The sequence below is a fragment of the Pseudonaja textilis genome, chromosome 6, assembly GCF_049901715.1.
Source record: "Pseudonaja textilis isolate UNSWEBS1 chromosome 6, rPseTex1.2, whole genome shotgun sequence".
In the NCBI taxonomy this organism is placed as follows: Eukaryota; Metazoa; Chordata; class Lepidosauria; order Squamata; family Elapidae; genus Pseudonaja; species Pseudonaja textilis.
Window position 1 is genome coordinate 12,526,839 of NC_141995.1, and position 26,715 is coordinate 12,553,553.

General features: G+C 39.1%; 2 protein-coding genes across 3 annotated transcripts; both read left to right on the plus strand.

The window, feature by feature from the left end:
* The first annotated feature begins 1,627 nt into the window (after nucleotides 1-1,627).
* On the plus strand, nucleotides 1,628-13,003 carry SPP1 (secreted phosphoprotein 1). Of its 2 annotated transcripts, XM_087935901.1 has the most exons (8): nucleotides 1,718-1,849; nucleotides 4,332-4,431; nucleotides 4,520-4,570; nucleotides 5,763-5,816; nucleotides 5,847-5,924; nucleotides 7,797-7,841; nucleotides 9,912-10,133; nucleotides 12,012-13,003. In XM_087935901.1, the coding sequence occupies exons 2-8, from the start codon at nucleotides 4,378-4,380 to the stop codon at nucleotides 12,408-12,410; spliced, it is 903 nt and encodes a 300-aa protein (XP_087792027.1). In that variant the 5' UTR covers nucleotides 1,718-1,849; nucleotides 4,332-4,377; the 3' UTR covers nucleotides 12,411-13,003. The 2 variants fall into 2 exon arrangements, with proteins under 2 accessions (XP_087792025.1, XP_087792027.1); XM_087935899.1 differs by having other exon boundaries at nucleotides 1,628-1,849; nucleotides 5,763-5,924.
* A 4,938-nt stretch (nucleotides 13,004-17,941) lies between these two features.
* Nucleotides 17,942-25,455, plus strand: LOC148125400 (uncharacterized). Its single transcript, XM_087936736.1, has 6 exons — nucleotides 17,942-18,006; nucleotides 19,859-19,925; nucleotides 20,041-20,091; nucleotides 20,322-20,381; nucleotides 21,920-22,042; nucleotides 25,366-25,455. The coding sequence occupies exons 2-6, from the start codon at nucleotides 19,872-19,874 to the stop codon at nucleotides 25,453-25,455; spliced, it is 378 nt and encodes a 125-aa protein (XP_087792862.1). The 5' UTR covers nucleotides 17,942-18,006; nucleotides 19,859-19,871.
* The last annotated feature ends 1,260 nt before the right edge of the window (nucleotides 25,456-26,715 follow it).

The following is a 26,715-nucleotide window of genomic DNA, read 5'->3' on the forward strand; positions in this document are numbered from 1 at the left end:
CTTTTCCCATGGACACTGTTTTTTCAGATATCCATGGTTATAGTTATTATGCCACATTGAAACTGTGCACTCACAATCAATTTAATTTGGTTAGTCACCTTGGATGTGTAGCTCAATCAATACAGGTAGACCTGGACTTAAAATGGTTTGTTTATTGATCATTCAAAGTTACAACGACGCCGAGAAAACTAACTTATGACCATTCTTCACACTTAGGACCATTGCAGCCTCCCCTTGGTCACATCATCCAATGCTTGGCAATTGACTCATATTTATGCCAGTTCCGAGATCACGTGATCAACTTTTGCAACCTTCTGACAAGCAAAATCAGTGGAGAAGTCAGATTCACTTAGCAATTGTGTTACTAACTTAACAACAGCACCGATTTTACTTAACAAGTGTGGCAAGAAAGGTCATAAAATGGGACAAAATTCAATTTAACAAATGTCTTGCTGGGCAACAGAAATTTTGGGCTCACTTGTGGTCCTAAGTCGAAGACTGTCTGTATTAACGTCGTTTTGCATGTTCTTCATGAGTTTAACGAATGCAATATTTTCAGTTAATTTATGGTTTAATGTATTGGGCAAACTTAGAAAACAGGTAAATGCAATAATCAAGTTAAGGATATTGTGTGAATGATCTGTCAGGGATGAAGCATTTTGTCCTGCTGTTTTCAAGTACAGCTCTCTGGGGCCAATCAATTTCCTCTAGATATCATACATACAGGATCTAGGCTGGTTTTATGAAATATCCTTGGGGAAGAGAAAAAAAAAGCTCTAAACATTATTAATGATGAGAAAAAAGAAAGCTCAAGGTTACTCCTATTGTGGGGGGAGCCAGTTAGTCCTTCAGTCTGGCATTTTGGGAAAAAAGAGGTTCAAATACCTGCCTTAATGAATTCTCTAATAAATGGGTGTTAAAGTTTGGGCTTATTCCATTTCCAAAATTTAGCACTGTGTCTTAGTATCTTATTATTTATTCTGTATCATTTTTTGTGAATCTTACTTTCTAGGATGCACTGTTTGTAAGGGTCTAGTACTAAGAAAGAATGAAGCCAAACTGAATAACAAAGTTCTGGGTTAAATGTTACCATTATTTGGCTTTGCTCCCGTGGCTTGCAAACCATGATTTATGGCTTAGTATAGTGTGCAAACTCAGCCAGGGTGAACGAGAGTTGTGGGCTTCTGAGTTGGATTCAGATGGACTTGTGAATAATATTTAAGATGCCAGACACATCGCAAACATTGCTACTAGAAAAAGAGATAGAAAAGATGTTTTTCCTCTTCATCCAAATGCCAAAAACATAAAGGCTCTAAGACATACCTTGTTTTCATACAAATGGAATTCCAAGCTGCCCCAAGATTTATCCTTTGCAGGGGTTATTTATATTCTACCATTCCTAGCAGAAGCTGCCTATAACTTTTATTAAAAAAGGAAAAGATGCAATTTAATGTAGTTCTCCCCATAAATGCTAATAGGTCCCCTGCTTATTAAAATCCTCTCCCTCCATACGGAGTTGATCCAAAACACTAGTTAATCAGACTTTACATAAGTAATGTTTTAACTATGGAATAGCTCCTTGTTTGCTCGGAAAGCCACAAAAACCCCTGAAAGGAAATGTAGCAGAATAGTGGGAGGACTGAAAGCAGGAAACTCATGACCTCATCTTTTCCTCCTGGCGCAGATTGGTTGGCTGGTATCTGGACTACAGTTTAAATTCAGAGGTCTGCAGATGGAAAACAGAAGAAGAGGAAGAGAGTGAGTGAAACTAGCTGAAGTGACTCCAGCCTTGCCTGAGTTTCACTAACACAGCTGCAGATTGCTGCCAAGGATCTAAGCATCACTCCAGGTACTGAATTGCCTTTCTTCCTTGCCTGTAACTTTCAAGCTGGGCTGCAATTTATTAAGGGGAAAAGAAAGAAAGCAGGAAGCTGGAGACTGTTACCACTGAGAGGTGGTATTTCATTTTGCCTGAAATAGATTCCGTTCCAACAACAGTGAGATTTGCCTAACATCTGGGAGCAGATTTAAAGATACAGGGATGATGTCTGCTGCCAAATGAAAATGTGATTAAAAAAACAAACAAATGGCTCATTCTTAAGATTTACCTCTGGGGAGGGGTGAGGAGTCAAATTGCTGCGTGCTTTTGGCTCAAAATGGCTTATGGTCTGCCTTCTGCTATCTCTAGTGCAGAGGGGGATGGCTGGGTTATGACTAGACCAGAAAGATTGCATCATAGATGTTGACATATCCTCATTCCCTGGGTGTCTCACACTTCATCTACTTCGCAAGACTCCGGTAGTAGTAACATGGGAAGGCATAGAAGTGAGTTGGAAGAGGAAGATAAGTTTGTCATGATTTGGGTAACTAAGGACTATCAACTTCTGTTTTTATTTTAACCATTTCATAAACAGTAGCATCTGACACAGAAATCTCTAGCAGCTCTCTTTCTGCTCTGCAGTTAAAGGCAAAAATAGTCATCATATTAAGATAATTTAGTACTCTGGGGAAAGCATGCAGTGTATATGTATTCAAGAATATTTCCCTATCTGAAATATCCTGATATCAGAGGACCTCTGAAACCCTCACAGCTCCATCCAAACAGGGTTCAAATTCTTGCTGGTCTCCATTTCTTATACAGCACCTATTTATTTAGCAAAGTATTTCTGGCTAAAAGGGTTCCATTTAATTTCCATTAAAATCATTGGCTCTCCATCTTCTGGTGGGCTCTTTAGGAGTATTACTCAGATATAATTTGGTGCAATGTTTTCACATTGATTTTTGCTTTTAGCACAAGTGCTCATTAACCTTGTAAGAGGAAGGGCAATGCCTAGGGAAGGATGCCAGCTCCCCCATCAGCCTGGCTCTGAATACAGTCTTCCATCGTGATTCATCAATTTCTCATATATCCCTTGAGTCCTGATTCATCAGCTTTTTTTCCAAAGTGTTATACACAACAGTGTAATCCTATCTGATTTGGAAATCTTTTCAAAATGCTTTAGAAGAAATGACCCAATCAATTAGATGGTATTGCTGCTAAGCATTATAATTAGGCTTGAGTTAAATTTATATTCGTATGCCTATGCAACCAGAGGCAGAAGAAATACCAAACTGTTGTAACCTTCCTTCCCAGAATTTCCATTAAGTTTTGAAATATCTGCCTTTGAATTATTTCATAATAAACTCTCACTTTTCCTCCTCCTTCCCAAGAGACTGCATCCTGCTGCAGTAGCAACATCTAAAACTCCTGAATTATGATCAGCATTGAAATGTGTTTCAAATTGTTCTCTTTTTATACACAGATAATAGAATTGTTAAACTGAATATTAGTTATTAGCAATTAGTAAGGAGTTGCTGCATTCCACATTAACAAATTAACAAGAATCTTTAAAAATATTTAGTATGTTTCTTACAACCTTATGGTATTATTAAAGGAAAATAGATTTCTTTCGCATGTATTGGATATTTCATAGAACATTTATGCTGGAAATAAGAAATTATTTAGTCCTATGTGATTAGTGTGTTCCTAAGCAGAGATGTGTTGAATCTCTGCTCATGAACATACTATTTAGCAATTCAATGGAAAGACTAACCAAGATTATTATGTGTGGCCAAGATTTAATATTATGTTTAAAAACAACTTTTTTCTATATGTACTATATTGCTATATTTGTTGGTGGTTTCTATCTTTTGTGTTCTAAAACAATAACATTAACCAAAAAAACCTGGGTCATTGCATTTATGGAATGTTGTAGAAATGCTTGCATTTACATCAAGCTAATTGGAATTCATATGTAATATGTACTTTGCCAGAATGTTTCAAACCATGGTTGGTTGAACCAGCTTCAGTGGCCTACTTTGCACATAATGTTATGACATAATGAGTGCATTCCCACTTCACGTTAAATGAAAAACAAACATACCACCTTATGGCTGGGTGAGTCTCAAAAAATCAGGTCCCAAAATTTCATAGGCCAATAATATGGTGGAAATAAGCTGAGCCTTTTCTCTCTCACTTTTCATCATCTTTATTTCTGCTTCTTCAAATCAAGGCCAGGTGACATGCCGAGATGGAAGAGAGTGATAAATATATAGAGAACTAGAAGGCAGTGACAGTCCACAACTATTTAGATGGATAATTACTTTTTTTGTTGTTTTTGTTTAAGAAGGTGCCTTCTAGAAAGGCTTTATCAACACTGCAGACTAGGCAGTTTATTGGTGGATTTCTGATCAATCCATCATGAGACCTTCAGTCTGGAGTTACTGTTTACATATATTTTGACAGTGTGTAAAACACAGGGCAAACAATTGTTATTGTTGTTTTGGAACAGGAATCTTACCAAGCGTTTGCAAACTATTCCACAAGGATCAGTCATCATGAAAATTGCAGTGCTTATCTTGTGTCTTTTCACCATTGCCTTTGCCTTACCAGTAAGTATGTTATGCATTTAACAAGTCAATCAAGACCTCCTTAGTGTAACAAAAAGGAATCAATACTATTTTCTTCTTCTTCTTAAAGATCAGCAAATCGAGACATCATGACGATTCTATGAGTGCAGAAAGAAAACATGTAAGTGTGTATTGTGTCTGTGCAGAGAATTGCTTTTATTATGATCTTTACTGAACCTCATTCAGTTCAAGTGGATGCAGATTTTCTATGTTTCTTATCTAAAGCTTTTAAAATGTGAGGTTTTTAAGGTACACTTAAAAAACAGTCAAGAATTGGAACATTATCTTGCTTCAAATCTTAATATTTTACGGTCATGTGGAATTTACTTCTTCACATTTTCTACTTACTAGAATTAAGCCTACATGTGTATAGCTGAGGGAAAAAATACAGCATCCTCAATTGTTTCCTGTTTACATTTGTGTGTAAACAGACACACTCTTTTCAGTCCTAAACCACCAGGCATCAATATCATTGAGTGAGGCAATTGACAATACCTTTCTCTCTTTTTTAAAAAAAAGTCCTACTGCTAAAAGAATTGTAATCCTTTTATTAAATGCATTTATTTGGGCCATACTTCTCCCCAACTTAAAAAAAAAAACCCTCCCTTTTTTTTACAACCCTGTAATCCTCTCCCCAAACTTCAAGGTGTCTATTTCTTGGTTACTAAGGCTGTCCTTTTTGTACCTTTCCAAAATGTTTTTTTTTTAAAAAGCTATAATCTACACCTGAATTCAACACAAAATAGTATTAAGATTCATTTTACTTGCTAATAGGCACTTTCTGCATTGTTTTAGATCTCTTTTCCAATTATTCTTAACACTGATTTTAATAGTTTTCCCAAATGTTTTAGGAGAATGAAGTTTGATAGCAAGGCAATTAGATCAGTGTGGGATTCAAATTTTTTTACTACTGGTTCTGTGGGTGTGGCTTGGTGGGCATGGCATGGGAAGGTTACTGCAAAATCCCATTCCCTCCCCACCCCACTAACCTGCTTTCCAGCTCCGTTCTCCTGTGCAGGGGAACAAAAAATGACCCAGCCAATCAGCTGGGACTCAGGAGGCAGAGAATAGATGGGGGTGGGGCCATTCAGAGGTGGTATTTTCCAGTTCTCCGAACTATTCAAAATTTCCGCTACTGATTCTCCAGAACTGTTCAGAACCTGCTGAATACCACCACCTCTGAATTAGATTCTCCTAACTATTTCCTCTCTGTTGTAGGGATCCTTCTACCAAGCCCTAGGTCCTTGCCTTTTAGCAGTGACCAAGCATTGAGATGGTGCATGCTAAATTCTAATGTTTTTATGTTGTTGTAGGACTCCAGAGAAAATGAAGCTTACGCACACCACCATCACCACCACAATTCACACAGCCATGAACACAGTCAAGAGCATGGAAATAGCCATGAACACAGTCAAGAGCATGGAAATAGCCATGAACACAGTCAAGAGTCTCCAGAACATACATCTTCTCAACTGGTATGCAGCTCATCTTCTCTGATGAATTGTTAGGAGCTTTCCTCAACCTGGCAGCTTCTGGAGGTGCCTATAAACCCAGATGGCATGGTTTGAGATGGTGCTATCTGGGGATTATGGAGCTGCAAGTCCAATACACTTGGAAAGCTCTAGAGCAGTGATGGCAAACCTTTTTGTTGTGGTGTGCCGAAAGTGCATGCATGCCGGAAGTGCATCCACAATGCAATGCGCCACGCGCCCCCTTGTGCATGTGCACGCAATACCGCCACCCTGCCCCCTTGCCTGCACTGCACATGCATGCACCTCCCAGCTAATTTTTGGCCCATTTGAGGCCATTTTTGCCCTTCCGGAGGCTCAAGGGAAGCCTCTGCAGCCTTGGGAGGCCAAAAAACAGGCCCGTTTTGGCACTTGCAGTATTTCCAGAAGACCTGTTTTTCGGCCTCCTGAGGCTGCAGAGGCTTCCCTCGAGCCTCTGGGAGGGTGAAAATGGCCTCAAACACACCAAAAATCAGCTGAGAGCTGCGCGCATGCACAGTGCAATTGAGTTTGGCTGGGGCTCACATGCCCGCACAAATGACTCTGCGTAGCATATGTGGGACATGTGCCATAAGTTTGCCATCATGGCACTAGAGTGAGAAAAATCCTCTCCTTCCCGGAAATATACAAAGTACAAAGAAATGTTGTGGTGGGAGGACCGAGCGAAAATGGGACACAAATTAGCTGTCAGTTGGGCCTAGTCATGGTCAAACTAGGCCTGATGAGATTTAGTGCAAGACATTTTACCCATTAGTCGATTTAACTTCTTTCCCTATCCATCATTCTCCATACCTCCCACCAGCCCTATTTCCATTCCATTGGAATGGAATTCCATCATTGTCATTTAATGACCTCATAATCCCTTGTGGGATGGAGTCTGGGCAACTGAATGGAGCTAGCAGAGTGTTTTAATGGCCAGATGCCCTTCCTGTCACCAATGCAGAGTTTTGTTCAGCAGATATATTCTCATTGTGCCCAAAGAAAGAAATATCTGCCTCTATCTAGGATTGAACTCACAGCCTCCTGATTGTGAGGCAAGAGCTCCACCTCTAGGCCACCACACTACTCATTTCCATTCCATTCAGCCCAGGTCCTAAATCCTATTATACCTTGAATAAAAAGGGAATCCTAGGAAAGCCTCAACTGGATCCAAATGATTCAGCATCTCCACTAGTTGTCAGCCAGTTGCTTCTGGGAAATCCACCAGCTGAGCTTTAGCAGAATACCCTTCCTTCTCCGTTTCTCCACCACAACATGTTCACAATTATATTGCTACCAAAGCTAATCATTAACCGTGATTAATGGTTGTTAATATACCTACTGTTCATAAACGGATATTTTCTCCAGCTATATACAAGGTAGTCCTTGATGTACGACCACAACTGAGCCCAAAATTTGTTTGTTACTAAGCAGGACGTTGAGTGAGTTCTGCCCCATTTTATGACCTTTCTTGTCACAATTGTTAAGGGTATCATTGCAGTTGTTAGTAAGATGGTTGTTAAGTGAATCTGGCTTCCCCATTGACTTTGCTTGTCAGAAGGTCACAAAAGGGGACCCTGGTACACTGCAATCGTCATAAATATGAGTCCATTGCTAAGCACCTGGATTTTTATCATGTGATCATGAGGATGCTGCAATGGTCATAAGTGTGAAAAATGGTCACAAGTCACGTTTTTCAGTGCAGTTGTAACTTGGAAATGGTCACTAAATGAACTGTGGTAAGTCCAGGACTACCTGTAGTAATGAATTCTATAAGCTTTCATTGGGCAGGTTTTCTTTTTATGTTATCTGTCCCAGATCCACTGCTTGTTTTTAATAGCACTTTTATTTCATTTTCAGGACTCTCAGTCTTTGGAAGATCGTGATGAGATCACTGAGCAACAGGTCAGTTTATATTCACTGGTATTTATATGCAAATAAACAAAAACAAAAAACAGGCCAAGCGTTAATCACCCTGTTGTGACAACCAACTTGAGTGTATTTGTAGCTTCCTTTCGATCCAGTCCAAAAGGAAGCAAAACTCATTCATCTTTAATAGTTGTGCAAAAAAAAAAAGGAAGTTCCATAGATTTCATCTGCATTGTAAAAAGTAACACCTGAATGTATCACTGAGCAGCAATGTCTTTAGATGAGTGTCATACATGGATTTTAATAACAGGCAAACAAATTCATAGTAAGTCAAATTTATAGATAGATAGAGATAGAGATAGATAAATGGATAGGATAGGGTAGGGTAGGATAGGATAGGATAGGATAGGATAGATATTGTGCTTTGGGTTTGGTTTCAAAATTCAAATCTTTTAATAGCTTAGGATCGTGATGGCGAACCTATGGCATGCATGCCACAGGTGGCATGCAGAGCCATTTGTGCCGGCATGCGAGCCGCAGACAAACTTACCTCAATGCGCATGCGCCCACCTCACAGCTGATTTTCAGCTTGCTTGAGGCCTTTTTCGGCCTCCCAAAGGCTTGAAAAAAGCCTCTACAGGCTTTGCAGGATGAATAATAGGCCTGTTTCATCACTTCCTGTAATACCAGGAGGCAGGGGCTGTAGCAGGGGGGAATTGCGCAAGCGCACCAGCGCACGCACAATTTTTGGCACAGGAGCCCAAAAAGGTTAGCCACCACTAGCTTAGGATATCCTAAACTATTAAAGGTTTGAATTTTGAAACCAAAACCAATGCACAATGCCCCCCACAAAACACCCCAAAGGTAACTAAGGCAATTATTTCAGTGTGCTGTCATAGGGTTTGTGTTAGGGCTGTACAAAACTATTTCGAGGACTGTATCCTGTCCATGTTCTCTCGATTCAGTATGACAATCCAAATAGAGATCCTTTAGAAAGCTTGCAAATTGCATCACACTCATGCCGGGACCACCAAGGCACTTCCAGGTTGAAAAGATTAGCCGATGATATCACCATTGCCCAGGGGACACCCAGTTGGAGGCTCCTTTCATGTCCCAGTAGGAGCTGGAGCCAAGGATGGGAGCTCACCCTGTCCCATGGCAGTATCAGATCTCAAACATGGGTTTACTGCTTATCAGTCCAGTGTCCTGATCATGTGAGCCACCATGCACCTTCAGATTATTTCATTTATCTAAACCTTAAGCCTTGAGAGTATAGTCATCAGATTCTTGTTACTGCCAACTAGTGAACAAAAGAAATTCTGCATTTGCTTTGGGGTATTACCCTCAGTTTCCGAGGTTTTCATCCTGATGTTTGGCACTGAAAACTAGCTCCCTGTTCCGACCCAGACTACGCACACACTTATTTTAAAAACAAAAGACTTAGTTTATTGGGAATTGTTTTCATTCCCAGCTAAAATAAATCTCAAACAGTGCCCCGAGATAAGCACACACCTTTCAGTTCTGTGAAGTGCTGCCAAAAACAGAAGTATCAAATGAACTAGAAAAGAAACCGTAGTACAAAAAACCCCAACCAAAGTACAAAGAGCTTCAAGAAGCCAAACTACAGACCAAACTACTTTGCTTCCCGCAAAGGTTTTGTCATCTTGGCCTGACCTTTATACCTTATGGGAGGGGCAATCACCTCCCAGCCTTACTCCCGAGTCACTCCTTTTGTTTCAGTGGCTCTTGCCTTCTAGCAGCTCTGCGCACACGTGCACTGGGAACAGGCTCCCCTGGGTCCTCTGCCTTACTGCTGCCAGGCTCCAAAGGCTCCAGAGGCAGCACCCCATTCCCAGATAGTCCTGGCTCTATCTCTGCATCGGACGCAGGACCCTCATCTGAGTCCTCTCCAGACTCCCTGACTAGTCCCCATTCTTCCCCACTGTCCGATTCCACTGCTGTCTGCACCGACTGCCAGCAAACCACAACACTGCCCAGTTTCAATTTCTTGAGTTTATGTAGCATCTTCACAAGATACGTCCAAACCTAAAACCAAGTATGTCCTTGTGCATGTGGTATAACCAAGTTGCATTGATTTCCTTGCAGACCCTTTTGGCCTCTTCCAGCAAAAGTCATGAAGACGATGATGATCATAGCGATGTTTCCAAAGATGACGATCAACCAGATTCAGATGAATCCGATGAGTCTCATGAAACCTTCACTGACATTCCCACCCCAGCTCCTACCACTGATTCCAACAGAGGAGACGTCCCATCTTATAAGTTCGGAGCAGAAATTGACCAGATGAGTTTGGAGAGGTCTGGAAAGGTAAACCGCCAGTTGATGGCTTTCTTTTATTGCTTGCACTCACATAAGTGGAGGGGGAACTTGGGATGGCCCAATAGCAAGTCTATGAGAAGCACTTTTAGCTGCCTCTGCTTTAAATCAAGTGATTTAAACATTGGACTTCAATGAACAAGACAAGAATCCTATTTAGAACTACACCGTCCATCTATTATGTTGCCATTCAGACACACGATATTTTTGCCAGGAGGTTTTTTTTATTTGTGTCTGCCATTGTTTGGTAGCTCTGGTTAATCACGGAAAATAATGTCTGAGGTGGTTGTTTCACTTTAATCATGCCAATTCCTCCTCCAATTCATCTTCCTTAACCATCTTGTAGTGATTGGCAAACACCATTTGTCACACCAGTTTTTGATAGCTGGCTATTCAAATGTTACATAATGTGGACAACACTGTTTGTGATTGCTGTGAAGGTACCACCTGTAATAAATATTATATTGTATATGAGAACTAGCAGGAGGAAGCATATTTTGAGCAAATTAAGCTTAGAAAAACCTGCTACACTTATGTTATAAAAATCCTACAAAATAAAAATTGCAAAGTCTGGGGTTGAAGAAACAAGAAACAACAAAGTTTCCTTGCTTTAATAATTAGTTGACATAAACATGCTTTACTTTCATTTTTTTAACATCCCCATTCCAGATACTTAAGATATTTTTATTAACATTTTTTGGAGTACGTTTTCTGGTTTTTTTTAGTTGTAGACTAAATGTTGTGGCCATAAAATAGTTTGTGGAATTGTTTTGCTACCTTGTTTCACACCAATGTCACTCTTTTAGAGAAACATGGGAACTGCCGCTGGTATAAAAGGACCAGAGTAACCAATTTATTAATCACTTCTCATATGAAGAAAACTTAGCTTCAGCTCATGAAAACACAAAAGCATTGTCACAAAAGATACAACAAAATAATAATAATAATAATAATAATAATAATAATAATAATAATAATAATAGTACAGGTTGTTGAAATTCATACTGCATATATCTGAGGCAGTATATTATTTAAGTCTTCTTTGTACTTTATCATTTATTTTGCACTTTATTTGTAACACACCATGGATATTTTTTGAAGAAAAGTGGGGTACCAGAGCTAGTTTGGTCTAATGGTTAAGGCACCAGGCAGTGGTGGGATTCAAATTGTTTTACCACTGGTTCAGTGGGCGTGGTTTGGTGGCGTGGCTTGGTGGGTGTGCTTTGCCTAGCGCCGGTGCTCCACACCAGCTGGGGTCTGCAGCGCCAATCAGCTGAGAGGATAAAGAAGAGAAAAGCACAGGGGCGGGTTGGAGGGCCGATCCTGCGCTTTTCTCTTCTTTTTCCTCTCAGCTGATTGTGGAGGATTTTTTTTCCTCCTCTTAGCTGATCCTCAGCTTCTTTTACTACCAGTTTGGCTGAACCGGGCCGAACCGGTAGTATACCTCCACTAGCACCAGGCTAGAAAACTAGAGACTGTGAGTTCTAGTTCTGCCTTAACCATGAAAGTCACTTTTTCTCAGCCCAACCTAGCAGAGCCCAATCTAACAGAGCTGCTGTTGTGGGGAAAATACAAGGAGGAAGATGTACTGGATATGTTTGCCACCTTGAGTTATTTTTAAAATAATAAAGGCAGGATACAAATAACTAAAATAACTCCTATGGAACTAATAATTCCATGCTAGCTCAGGAATTCTGGGAGTTGAAGTCCACAAGTCATAAAAGGGCCCTGGGTTAGAGCTTCTGAAAATGCCACCCTCCAGCTTTGTGTTGGAAAGGAAAATCCTTGCAAATCTTATATGTCGGTCTTGTAGATATTTCTCATGAGAGCGGAGTGACCTTTGACGGTTTCTCTTGTGGACTTTTTCAGTTTGATTCCCAAGATGTTTCTGATGAAGTGGACAGAACCCCAGATGACGAGAGCCATGAATCTTCCAAGGCCCTTTCTCTGGAAAGCCATGAAAGAGACGACAAAAGTAGCCTGAGCAATGAAGTCCACAGTGCATTTCGTGACATAAGTCTAGAGGACAACAGCCCAGAGAAACCTGAGAGTGTGGAGGACAACAGCGACCACAGCAAAGTTTCCCTAGAAAGCACTGAAAGCAGAGAGCAGGAAAAAGATCACAGTGAGGAACCCCAACAGTTAGACAGCAATCCTGATGACGTCAGCAACCAAACTTTGGAAAGTGCCGAGAATCACCAAAGCGCCGAGGACCAGCACAGTGTTGAACATCACGATAGCGTTGAGGACAATGAGGTCATCCTCTAAAAGGGTAGAGTAAGAGAGGCAATACTTATCTGAGGGAGCTCTCCAAACTTTTTGCATGTAAGGGCCCAACTAAGATCCAAGCCCAACTCCATCACCGGTGTTTTTGTTTCGCTGAGTTGCAAAAAAACAAAAAAGAGAGAGAGAGAGAAAGAGAGAGAGAAGGGCAACGCAACTTTGACTTGAATATTTGCTCCCAATTATATATACATAATTCGGATTTCAGGCTGTAGCAATTTGTAACTAGCAACAAATGTAAACATGCTTCCCAGTCCTGCTCATGCTTATTTGGGAGTCGATCTGACAGATCTTCAGTAGAATTTCCTCCAGATAAACATGCTTAGGATAATAGTGTTTAAATGAACAATAACCGTAGTCATGATGATTAGAGAATATCAGTGCCCTACTCGGTGCAGTCCTGCTCTGTCTCACAGTAGCTTGCTCTGAAGGAGAGAGAAAAACGCTTGGGGAAAAAAATCTAGTTTTACATTCCCACTGATTTTTGTGTATCTTACAATGCTGTACTTCTGAAATGTTTAATATTGCAGTGTATATTTTGTTGACAGTTGTGAGTTAAATAAAGTGACAAAACTTTATACCTTGTGTAGTTGTCTTGATGGGCTCTTGGGTTAGTCGTATGTGCGACCTCTAGAGGCTGAAGAGGGTGCTTTTGAAGTTATCAGGACAATACAGGTAGCCCTGGACTTATAACCACAATTGAGACCTTTGCTAAGCACACACCTTAATTTTATGACTCTTTTTGGTTAAACAAATCATTGCAGCTATTAAGTGACGTGAATAACATGGCCAGCTGGTTGGAAAGAACACAAATGGGCAATCACATAATGCTTGGACAGTGGCAACTATTGTAAATAGATGCTGGTTGCCAAGCGCTCAAATTTTGATCTTGTGACTATGGGGATCTTGCAATGATCATAGGTGTAAGGACCACTCAGGAGTCACTTTATTCAGTGCTATTCAGAGGTGGTATTCAGCAGGTTCTGACCAGTTTCTGGAGAACTGGTAGCGGAAATTTTGAGTAGTCTGGAGAACCGGCAAATACCACTTCTGACAGGCCCCGCCCCCATCTATTCTGTGCCTCCTGAGTCCCAGCTGATTGGCTGGGTCTTCTTTTGTTGCCTTGCACAGGAGAACAGAGCTGGAAATCAAGTTAGTGGGATGCGGAGAGAATGGGGATTTTGCAGTATCCTTTCCATTCCATGCCCACCAAGCCATGCCCACAGAACCAGTAGTTTAAAAAAATTTGAATCCCACCACTGGTGCTATTGTAACTTCTAATAGTTGCTAAATGAAGCACTGTAATTTGGGTACTACCTGTAAAGCAGAGGTCCCCAACCCTAGTCTGTGGACCGACTCTGGTCCATGGCATGCCAGAAATTAGGCCTTACACACAAGTGAAGCCCCATTCATGGGATGCAGGCAGCACACGAAACCACATTCCCTCTGGTCCACAGAAAAACCTCTCTCCACCAAACTGGTCCTTGGTGCCCAAAAGACTGGGGGCCACTGTTGTAAAGAAAGCATAGTAGTTGTTACCAGTTTGTTCAATAGCTCTCTGATCAGATATAACTTCTCAAAATTTGTTCTATTGCTTTGCATAACCGATATAAAATCTGGCAAGTCTTAAGGAACCTCGGAGCCATTTGATAGAAACCCAATCAGTTATGTATTCAATCATTTTTTTGGTTAAATCAGCCATGGTTGTCTGCAATATATGGGTCAAATCTGTTGGTAAACCTATCTTCATCTTTCTTCAGCCTGGGATTTTCACACATGGGGGAGTACAAGTCCCATTCACAAGCATTCAGGATTAAGACATCTGAATGTGCTGGCAGGTTTAGTGTAAAATGAATGACATCTATGGGCAGAAAGCAGACTATTCACAATCCATGTATCAACGATCTCATTTCCTCCATCTTTTATTCATACACTCCTCATTTACACATCTGCTGTTTCATTCTGGACAGCACATCTGCAATATATATGAGGGTTGGAATAAATTTCAAAAATAGTAATTATTTTCATACAAAAGTCCTTTTTTAAGCCAGAGAATATGTTTTGACAACATAGAACTATTAACACCAAAACACAAAGGAACTGAAGACAAACGCCTGCAATGATTCCCACGACAACTGCATGGCCCAGGCAAAAATGCCTAGCTGATGAATTCTGGGAGTTGAAGCCCACAAGTCTTAAAGAGTTGCCAAGTTTGAAGGCTTCTGCTCTAAATGAAAGTCGCCATCATTCTCATCACCTCTTTTACCCCACTTCCACCCACCAGTTCCAACAGCACCCCCCAAATCTGGCATGCTCCAAATGTGAATTCTGAGAAATCCAACCCTAACGCAACATAATTTGAACAGAGAAGAGAAAGCTGGAGAAGATTGCAACACACACTGGGCAAACAATCTGAAGCATATGATTGTCACTTTGTGCCTTAGGGCAGGTCCTTCCTTGGATTCTTTCTCTGACCATTAAGCAACTTTGGGCTCCTACTCCTCTTTTCCAATTGTTACTTAGGCAGTATCCCTTCTCCCCTTTCCTCAAGGTCACTGAGTTAGAATCCTTGGCTAAAGGGGAGAGGGAGTAAAGAGGCATTCCAGCATGGAGATGTTCTGTGGGATGGAGCACTAGTGAAGCTTTTATCTATCGGTCCCCAAGGGAATGCAGCCAATCTGACGAGATTCTTGTAACTTAGATGGTCAACAATAAAGGAACTGCTTTGGCCTATTCACAGAGTTCTTCTGGCTCTTTGCACCCGACATTTCAGTCTCCTATGCATTCCATTGACAAGGAGCCCTTTCACCCTCTTGCTTTCTTCGAAATCTTTCTTTCAATCTTTATAGCACTGAAAACAGGTGCGATTCTTTTTCTTTTCCTGATTTGATCAACCTATCACTAGCCAGATTTCAGGAGCTGCCACCAGGAAGAGGGTGGTCAACCTATTCTCCACCAGAAGGCAAAGCACATGAAGCAATGGATGGAAACCAAGTCAGGAGAGAAGCAACCTAGAACCAAGGAGAAATTTCCCGACAGTAAGAACAATCAACCAGTGGAACGGCTGGCCTTCGGGAGTTGTAGACAGTCATTTGTCTAAAATGATAGAGGGTCTCCTGCTTGAGCAGCGGGTTGGACTAGAAGACCTCCAAGGTCCCTTCCAATTCTGTAAAATTGAATTCCCAGATTTGTATCTGACATGCCAACTGCCTATGCCTGCAAGACGAAACGAAACGAAACGAAACGAAACGAATAGAATAGAATAGAATAGAATAGAATAGAATAGAAAGAATTGGAAGGGACCTCAGAGGTCTTCTAGTCCAACCACCTGCCTAGGCAGGAAAACCTCCACCACTTCAGACAAATAGTTATCCAATCTCTTCTTAAAAACTTCCAGTGTTGGAGCATTCACAACCTCTGGAGGTAAGCCATTCCACTGATTAATTGTTCTCCATGTCAGGAAATGTATTTTCAGTTCCAGGTTGCTTCCCTCCTTGATTAGTTTCCATCCGTTGCTTCTCGTCCTGCCCTCAGGTGCTTTGGAGAATAGCTTGACTCCCTCTTCTTTGTGGCAACCTCTGAAATATCAAAACACTGCTCTCATGTCACCCCTAGTCCTTCTTTTCATCAAACTAGACATACCCAATTCCAGCAGCCATTCTTTATATGTTTTAGCCTCCAGTCCCTTAATCCTCTTTGTTGTTCTTCTCTGCACTCTTTCTACAGTCTCAACATTTGTCTAGCAGTGATTCTCTGGGGTCCCTACACCAGGTTTGGCCTATAGCTGGACCGCCTCAAACACCTGAAGGAAGCAGTTTCTGATTGGGGAAGTTATCTTAGATGCAGTCAGAAAGCTACTGTGAAAAGGTAAAAACATCCTGACTTTCTTGCTAGACAGACCACACATCGATTCCAGCTGACCTTCAATAAACCCTAGACAGAAATACAAAAGCACAGTTTAAACCTTTTCCTTTTATTGACACTTGGGCTGAAATTAATTAAACATGTCTTATCTTAGGAAATAAACCAATACCAGCAACACAAATCGCACCCTTAAAAAGCTCTTCAAAACATTAAAATCCTTTATACGCACATTAAAGACTCTCATGGCTGACACCAACATATACAAAATATATAGACTCAGTGCAAACCCTCAAGGCAAATCATGTCCACTGTACTAACAAAGCCTTAGATCTCTGTATAAATATTTCCAAAACTTTTTAAACCCGGTCACTTTTGAGAATCGAACTCTTTTATTGTTTTGCTGTCAAATATATTCTACTTCCACTTTAAGCAGGCATCCTGGGCTCATTTACCTGGCACCAGAATGAACCAGAAGTTCCATACAACAGAACATCTGGATTTATATTTTATCACTGATTGGGCAGAGGGGGGAAATAGGCATGTGGGCTTTTTGATTTTAGTATCTAAATATAGTATTATTAAAATATTTATCTGTTGTGCATCCTTTGAATTCAATCCTAGGACACTAATCAGTACAGGTGGTAATTATGAAAAATGCCAAGTAGCATTCTGTGACAGGATCAGATAATAGATATAACACTTCCTCCAATTTTTCTACATTTGTCTTTAAAAATTAATTCATGTGGGTGTAGGGCTTTACAGATCACCAAATAACGTCTTTCTCTACTTTTCCATTTATACTACTAGAATAGCTCCTGAGTCCATCTGAACATGGAACTTAGACAATGGCATCATGCCAAGAGTCTATAAAATAATTGTCATAAAGTAGATTGAAATCTGCAGTCCATTGGTGGTTAATGTATGTAGTAGTGATACTTACAAAATTCTACAAAGGTAGCCTATTTCAAAAAAATATAGTTCCAGTCTTCCTGTGAAGTCAGTTTTCTGGTCTACTTCAGAGAGCTGACACAGCTTACAGAATTCTGATCTTTGAAGCTACAGATACATCAAAACATTTGAATACCTTTTTTCAAAGCTTTTATGGTTAACCTACCAAGCATTGGTCTGCAACATATTTCTTGATTGCTTTTTAAAAATTTTACTATTCATATTCAAACTTCAAAGGAAGAAACTATGTAGTTTTCAGTGAATTATTACTGTATAATTTTATTTAACCACGAAGGCACGCCAGCATTAAAATACTTCTATCCATGAGAAATCTAAGGGGTGATCATTAATGACTGAAGAAAATCAATTGCCACCATCATAAAAAGGCCATGATATGTTCCTCAGAACTCCTACACTCAATTGAAGGAAATACTATGTACCTCGTTTTAGTTCTCCCACTGAGTCTTTGATGCAAATGTTAGATCACGATAAGGAATATCTTAGCCAGTATAATCTTAACTATATCTTTCTTTCTGAGGCCAACAAAAGAAGAGAAAGTGGGTAAGCAAAAAAGGAAGTAATAAGGAAATTTATGTAAGTCTGACCTCATGAAACTGTGGGTTGATCGTTGGGCAGGATTAAAATTCCCGGGGGTTGTAGGCAACCCAACAGCAGAGATAAAAGCCTCTTCTGAGTCAGAAATTCAAGACACATTGAAGTCCATTCTAAGTGGTTGGCCGCCTTTGGAGAATTTACTCTTCAGATCCAGGTAATGACATGATTGCATACTATTTTAGAATATGTAGGGCAATATGTACAAGAACCTTGTAAGTGAAACAAGCATTGCTAACCTTAAATTACTGAAGTTATAAGATGATGGCTTCTCTAAGATAACCAGGATTGCTGCTAAGATCTAACTATTGTATGGATCAAAAATATTTACTATGCTACACTACACTGTTTATCAATTTATGCAAATAGGCAACTTAAAGCAGTCGCTCCCATTTGTAGATTCTCTTGTCTGCCCTTATTTATAATTTTTATTTCACATGTCTTTTTTAATTTAGCTCTGTCTCTAAATAGGCAAGTGAAAGATTCAAGAAAAGGGACAACCTCACACAGCACATCCTCCCTAGGACCCAACCTTTCCAGCACCCAACATCCAGATAAGCAAGGAGGAAAAAGGATAGTCAGGGAAGAAACAATAGCCTAGTCAAGAAACCATCAAGGATACCATACTCCAGCCAAGATTGGCTGGGCCAGCTACTCTATGTAAACAATCAGTAAACTCCATTCTATGAATGTCTCCAAGAAGATATCCAAGCTCTCTTCCAGTTTGCGATAGTGCTGTAGGCACATCTGTAGGCACATGCTGTATTATTGGACTCTCTGGGTAAAGACTTTGATCACTGGGTGATCAATAGCTCATTTTTTATTGAGCTATTGGCATAGCAACTAGCCCCAAGCAATCAACAGCTAACTTATTCATTTATTAAATAAACTAATGGTGCAAAAGGTATCATCCAAGGATATAACGACAGTTCCAGGTAAAGCTGCCTTTTGCAATTGACTCACGGTGATTTTGTCAATGCCGATGATGTTCAATAGTACTCCAGATGTTTTGGAATGGTACCCAAGGAGCCTGTCACTAATGGTGATCTCTTTGCTTTCTTTTGTCACAGTCTTATTATTGTGGATTGCGCAGTCAGCCAAATGTTTAGACAAGATTTGGCACATTCATCTACCTATCAAGTCCTTCCCAAGGACCTAGGATAGCAGAGGTTGTTGTTTGATAAGAGTCCACCATCTTTAAATTAGCTTGTTGTGCCAACATAAATAGCTTCTAGTTCAGTGTGTTGCGCAAACTCTGGAAAAAATCATATTACATAAACAAGCATCTTATGCAAACACAACCACCATGAACAAAAGGTGAATGGTTTTCATGGCACTTTTGGGGTGATTTCTTTGTATAGTGAGACTAGTCTTCCTGTGGCTATTCAATCACACAACCACAGCAAAGAACTCTTGTGGTTAAATTTCAAAATATCGTGCTTAAATGTCAAAATTGTTAGAGCAGGTTTTCTGGTTATGCTTTACTGTACTTTTTGGCACCTTTGCTCTTCAATGGGTATATAGGAATGCATTTTTACCCCTCATCATTTAGGATTTGCAGGGATTGTGAAAACCTACAGGGTCCGTTCCCTGCTCTAAAACATATTTACTGGCTGCAACAATAATATGCTGAATGTAATGCAACCATTCCTATACAGCATAGATGGCTGGGGAATTTGGGAATTCTGGGAGTTGAAGTCCTCCACACATCCTCAAGCTGCAAAGGTGGAGAAACACTGCTGTATAATATTATCCATGGGAAGATCATGTTAGTTCCCTTTCCATCTTTCTGACTTCTGTCCTTCTGCTGGTAGTGTCTCAGCCCTGATCTGTATAGCATGCAATAGCAATGAAGAAATCGGGTGAAAAAGAGTAATTTGGTCAGCCACAAAAACCACTGAATGGATAATTCAAGAGAAAGAGGGAAACAAGAAAAAGCAAGGGTTAAAATCTTTGTAACCTTCTGGCTTTATTTTTAAACATTTATCCTCTCATAAAATACTCTACAGGGGATCAGCCACAATGAAAAGCCTTGAGATAATCTGTTGCCTTTTCATCGTCATCTTTGCTTTAGCAGTAAGTACATTGCCAATTTAAAAAAAAAAAAAAGCCAAGGACAATATATTTGCATTGACAGCAGGAGATGCAATGCTTTTTTCACCACCCCTCTTCTGCTTTGTCTTTTTCCAAGGTTGCTCATCCACTGCCAGACAATGTTTTGGAACAGGTAGAAGCAAAGCAGGTAGGTCAAGCATTATTTCCGTAGATCTCTTGGAAAAAAAATAATAAAGGTTGATTTAATAATTAATTAAATAATTAAAAGTAAAAATAAATAATAATAATAAAAATATTGCATGGGGGAAAGTCTGTTCGTTTTTCTCCTCCTCCCCCTCCCCCCCCCCCAACAATCAGGTTCTTATTTTTGCAAATAAATATTGGTTCTGAATATTGGTTCTTTTCTCCTGTTTTAAGGATGATGGCATTCTTGCTCAGGAGCCCATGCAAAGTGAAGTATTACCATCAGCAAAATTGGTATGTAAAATTTCCTCTTCTGAATATGACTGGTATGATATTTATCATTTTGAATGCTAATGTTTCTCATGTAGCCAGTTCAATAAGAGTTAACAGATCCCGAGCAATTCTGAAATACACTAAGGAATTCTAACAACTATATTCCAACATTAATCATTTGTATTTTATTATGTTTATGGTTCTTCCTCCTCTTTTTCCTCCTTTTCCTCCTTCCTTCTCCTTCGCAAAGTATAACTTTTTATCAAGATTTTTTAAAGGAAGTTAAAAACGGACACAAGCTAATACAGATGGTCCTCGATTTACAACAGTTCTTTTAGTGACCATTTGAAGTTAAAACTGTATTGAAAAAAAGTGACTGATGACTATTTGTCATACTTATGGCCACTTTAGCATCCCCATGATCATGCAATCAAAATTCAGATGTTTGGCAACTGGTTCATGTTTATGACGGTTAGAGTGTCCCAGGGTCATCCCTTTTTGCAAACTTCTGACAATCGAAGTCAAAGGAGAAGCCAGATTCACTTAACAGCTGGGTTACCAACTTATCAACTGCAGTGATTCACTTAACAACTGAGCAAGAAAGGTAGTAAAATGGGGCAAAACTCACTGATCTACTTAACAACAGAAATTTTGAGCTCAGTTGTAGTCATAAGTTGAGGACTACCTGTATAAGGTGAGGGAAAAAAACACAAAGAAATCAAAGAGAAAGCTAAAAAACGCAAGAAAGGAAAACAATTTTTTAAAAAAGAAAAAAGGGTAAAAGAAAAGCTTCCATTCTATACAGCAATTATAAATGTAATTATAAATGTACTGCTTACTCAATGCTTATGACATAACTTTGTTCTTTCTATAATCATCAAAACCATAAATCATAAATTCATTTTTTCTGTTTTCACACAAAAAGTCTACAATATAAAGGCTATCCTCTCAACAATAAAATCCACATTAACCTTGATTTTGTGGTACCACAGATCTCTATGCCATTCAAATCTCAGGTTGTGTTCTTCTAAATGCCTTTCACTTCTCAGCAACACTCTTTCATCCAAACCAAGCAACTGCAAGCTGCAAAATGCAATTTCAAGTCAGATAACCTTTTCTTCCTCTTTCCTTTGCATCTTATATTTATTTTACAGTTTGTTCCCTGCCATACTAAATTAACTAAATCCTTTTGCCACTGTTTAAATGGTGCAATAGTTATCAAAACAGGTAGTCTCTGAAACAAAAACATCCTTCTGTGCAAGACATTCATTTTTATCAGATATTCTCCCCAGCAACAATAGTTGTAATTTCTCCCCTATTGTATTTTTTTAAAACCTCATCCTACATCTTAACATAGTTACTTTGAAATAACGTACAATTCATGTTTGTCATAGCAATACCCGGATATTTTACCTTCTATTCAAAACTCATTTTATTCATCCGTTGTGTTTAATCTTCTGTTTTCATGTTTTTGGTTAACATCTTTGTCTTCAGTTTATTAATCTTGAAACCTGTTTGTGCACAAAATTCTTTTAATTTGCTCCTTAAAACTTTTAAAGGATCCTTCAGTGGCAGCACTCCATCTTACGGATACCACAGCAGCTGCTGATGTGCAGAAGCTCCCTGCTGATGAGAAAGCTCCTTCTTCTGAAATGAGCCAGGATAATTCCCAAGAACCGCAGGTAGAAGCAATACTTTTCAGTGCATTAAGCACTAAAGCAGGGCTGGGGAACGATGGCCCCTGTATTACTTGTGGACTTCAACTCCCAGAATGCCTGAGCCAACTCCCAGAATTCCTTGTGGCTTTCAACCCCCAGAATTCCTGAGCCAGCCATGCTGGCTCCAGAATTCTGGGAGTTAAAGTCCTCAAGTGTTGACTCCGGAATTCCACCAGTCATAAAAAGGCCATTGTTCCCTATCCCCGCACTACAGAGTGTTTATTTATTTATTTTGATTCAATGTAATTTGCACATAACACCGTGATCACCAAAATGGAAATTAAAAAAAAACAATAAACCTTTTTATTGTTAAACAAAATTTTAGCAGCTTATCAAGCCTGGGGCAGAACAGCCATCAGAGACAACCCACCTCCACAATTCCAGACAAGGGTTCACTTAACTTTCTAACTTAAGGCTGGAGGGGAGAGGAGAGGCCTTCAGAAAGTCTCAGCTCAGAGCCATCCAGATCTAAGAGGGCCTGGTCTTCAACAGGGCAGACTGAGGCATATTTTCTGTGTCCCATCAGTTTCCAATGTTTAATCAAAGGTACCTGGGATTACACCACTAAGAACAAAATAGCAATAATTAGAACAGTGAAAGACACCAGGCTAAGAAGCAGAAGATGGTGAGTTCTAGTTGAGCCTTAGACACTAAGCCAGCTGGATGACTTTGGGCCAGTCACTCTCTCAGTCCTCGGAAGGAGGCAATGGCAAACCACTTCTGGAAAAAAAACTTGTCAAGGACACAGCATCACACTTTCCAGGAAGTTTTTCCAGTAGCCAATAATGACTACTCAAATACCTACCACCCCGCCTCCCTGCACCACCAAAAGGAAATCTACAGCAAAAATCAAGTTATTGTGAACTTACTTTGCATAGCGCTATATAAAATAAACCTTGGAGATTTTGAATTTCACTGAACAATTAAATTATTCAATAACAAAATGGATGCTTTATCTCAAAGATACATTTCTGTCAAGATACATTTCTATTAAGTGACAACGTTTCATGAGCGAAGGATAAACATGGAAATGTTCAAAGATGTAATATCTGTTTCAGTTCAAATATTTTTAATGAGATTTAGCAGTGGGATAAATAAAAGTAGTCCTCAATTTATGACCACAATTGAGGCCAAAATTTCTGTTGCTAAGTGAGGCATTTATTAAGTGAATTTTGCCCCATTTTGCAACCTTTCTTGCCACAGTTGATAAGTGAATCACTGTGGATGTTAAGTTAGTCACATGGTTGTTAAGTGAATCTGGCTTCCCCATTGACTTTGCTTGTCAGAAGGTTGCAAAAGGGAATCTCATGACTACAACCGTCATAAATATGAGACAGTTACCAAGCACCTGAATTTTGATTGTGTGACCACGGGGGTGCTGCAAAAGTTGTAAGTGTGAATAACATTCATAAGTCAGATTTTTCAGTAGTAACTTTGAACTCTCACTAAATGAATTATTTTAAGTCAAGGACTACCTGTAATCTTGAATAAGCAAAGAGTTCACCCCTTTTTATTAACTGCCCCAAATTCTTGTACTTCTGTGCACATCAACAGACAGTACAGTGTTCACTATTCCTCTGGAGAAATAATGCTAGACACAGTTTAATTATTTTTATTTATTTATTACATTTCTTAAACTTCAAATTTTTATTCCGTTAGAATAAAAGGCAACTTAATATATAATGTATCTGACAGATTTTTGTTTTGTCAAAATGTCATACTTTATTTATTAGACTTTTATCTTTCCTTTATTGCTTTATAAGTAATTCAAGGCAGTGAGTGAACATATATTATACTCCTCCCTCCTTCTATTTCCCCTACTATGAGATGAGGTAGTTAATTCGCCAAAGTCACCCAGCCAGGAATCATGATGAAGGCAGAACTAGAATTCACAGTCTCCTGATTGCTATGTCAACACCTTCACCACCAAACAAATGATCATACCTTAGAAAAAGATAATACAGAACTGTTTTTGAATACCTCAAAAAGGTAAAAAAGAACAAATGTCCTCCCCACCCTTTTCTATTCATTCTGCTTTAATTATCTATCATCAAGTCACTTGTACATATTTCCATGAATAGGGCAAGTAATAATAGAGTAAGCAATCTTGGAACATTCTTAAATCATAATGATTCCAACATTAAAATTGAACACATGTTAAACATTAAAATAGTTCTTCCTCACAGCAATGATAAGGATCACCATTAAAACTAAATTAAATTCCCCATCCTCAAAAGAATAATTTCACTACAGAAATTAGCTGATTACCATTTCTCTCTACATAGCAAGGTCCCTGCTTGCATAAAGAAAGTTCTGCCTTTGAAAAAGTAAAAATTCTCTAGCTTTTTTTTTAAATAACTAAAAATAACTAAAAAATACGAAGACATAAAACAGCAAATTGGAAGTATCACATGTACTTTCCCCATTAAACATAAAGTAAGAAAATGTCATATAACTCATTGTCCTTTGGCAGAAGCGAAATGGATTGATGTAAAACTTCCTTCCAAAAGTGACATATCTAGTGAAAAACATGATGGTCACCAGATGGTCACTGGTTTAATGAGAATGTTAAAGCAACAGACAACTTTATGAAAAATGTTGCAGTTTTCTAAGTGTCAGCAGAGCCAATGGAATTTTATCTTGCTGTTTTTTGCAAAAAAATCAGAAAAGAATTTGCCGGTATCTGAAAACATTAAATTAGATTACACCTGAAAGCATAGATTAATTAGATTAGGTTAGGTTAGGTTTCAATTCCCATTTACCCCTATTAAGACATTCCATTCAATTCTTGATATCCAGGATTTAACTGAAATTTTCTGCAAACTATGATTCTAATGGGAACTAGTTTACATTGACTAAAACCTTCACAATGCAGGAAAAAAAAGGAGGGCAGATTTGTTCCTACAAATCCAAAGGTGGGTGGGGAAATGTAAAAAAAAAAGTGCAAATGAAAGCTTCATCCCCTACTAAAGGGCAGGGCTGTAGTTGTGTGGCACCATTGTGACTTTTTTTTAAACCTCCTTGCAGATGTCTCTGGAAGAGAAAGGATGAACCAAAAATTTCAGAAGCTTGATTTCATTTTGAACACTGTCTTGTATGATTTTGGAACTGGTTCCAATAACTTTCATAGTCCAAATAGCTATCATTTCATTTTTACAAATGGGAAATAGAATTTACAGCAAATTAATATTAAAACAAATCCCCCATTTCTTTTATTTAAAGATGAATCTATAGTGGGTCTACAAAGCCTATTGACAATGCCTTTTTCTTCTTTTCTTTTTTTACAGGGCCCTGAGGCAGTTATGTCCGCAGAGGAAGCTTTAGAGGAGATCTTTAATGATACACCTCAAGCAAGAGAATTTCAGAAGGAAGAATAGAGGGAACCTGTATTAGTGCATTCCCTCAGGGGTTGTCAGAATGACTCCAAACTTCATAATAAAATTTAAATTGGAGCATAAATCCACAGTGTCATTGTTCTGAGTTATATCAACGTTTATTTTCAACAGGTTGAAATAATGACTCTGATTTCAGATCATAAAGTCAGACTTAGCAGGTTTCTTAATAAGCCAACTCTATCATTAGAAATCTTGTTTCCTACTGAAATGCCTCTCTCTCCTTTTTAACAACTCCTGCAGTGGTTGACTTTATTTTATTGAGGGAGAAGGAAAAAGAAAGATGAATTCATGGAGCACTAATATTTTACAATAATATAGTTTGATCATATTAATACAAGAAATAATGATATCAGGCAGCAAAGCCCCATTATGTATTACTCACAAAATATATACATTCCAGCAGACTTTAGGGTAATAAAACATCCCTCTGTGTAGGTTGGTATTCACCCTGTCAGTTTTTCTTTGGTGCATTATATTTCTTTCTTCTGGAGGTGTATGGTTATCTTTCTTTCTATTTTGTTGCTCTTTCTTTTTATCTGTTTATGCTGCCCAAGGTTGGTTGGAGTTGAATGGCTTCTAAATTAAATAAGTAAAATTATTTTTAAAATCCAACCAATCCATAGTAAATAAGCAGCATTGTTCAACTGAACTTCTAGTTTATTTATTTGTATCCCACCTTTATTATTTTTACGAATAACTCAAGGCAGTAAATATACTCTTTTTGGTCTATTAGTGCTTAAAGCAGGGGTCCCCAAACTTGGCAACTTTAAGGCTTCTAGACTTCAACTCCCAGTTGAATCTTCAATTCTGGGAGTTGAAGTCCAAAAGTCTTAAAGTTGTCAAATTTGGAGAGCTCTGGCTTAAAGCATCAGGCTAGAAAGCTGAAGACTGTGAATTCAAGTCTCGCCTAAGCCAGGAAAGCCAACTGGATGACCTTGGGTCACTCTCTCAGTCCAATCCTTTCACAATATGTGGTGGGGGGAAAGAGGAAGAAAGTGCATTGGATATGTTAGCCACTTTGAGTCCTCTACCATTTCTTCAAATCTCCCAGGATAGTTAGGACTGCAGAAAAAAAAAAACTGCCTGCCTTCCATAGAAGACCTATTATACATTGCAAAGGTCAGGAGAGGCTGAGAAAATAACTACAGACTTCCTCACATCCTGGACATAAACTGTTTCAATTCCTCCCCTTAGAATGATGCCACAGCGCATTGCATACCAAAACAACCAGACACAGGGAGT

Coding starts and splice junctions, on each gene's coding strand:
- SPP1 (XM_087935899.1), top strand. CDS start 4,378: ATGAAAATTGCAGTGCTTATCTTGTGTCTTTTCACCATTGCCTTTGCC. Junction 5,925..7,796: donor AACATACATCTTCTCAACTG/GTATGCAGCTCA, acceptor TTTCATTTTCAG/GACTCTCAGTCTTTGGAAGA. Junction 10,134..12,011: donor GTTTGGAGAGGTCTGGAAAG/GTAAACCGCCAG, acceptor GGACTTTTTCAG/TTTGATTCCCAAGATGTTTC.
- LOC148125400 (XM_087936736.1), top strand. CDS start 19,872: ATGAAAAGCCTTGAGATAATCTGTTGCCTTTTCATCGTCATCTTTGCT. Junction 19,926..20,040: donor TCGTCATCTTTGCTTTAGCA/GTAAGTACATTG, acceptor TCTTTTTCCAAG/GTTGCTCATCCACTGCCAGA. Junction 20,092..20,321: donor AACAGGTAGAAGCAAAGCAG/GTAGGTCAAGCA, acceptor TCCTGTTTTAAG/GATGATGGCATTCTTGCTCA.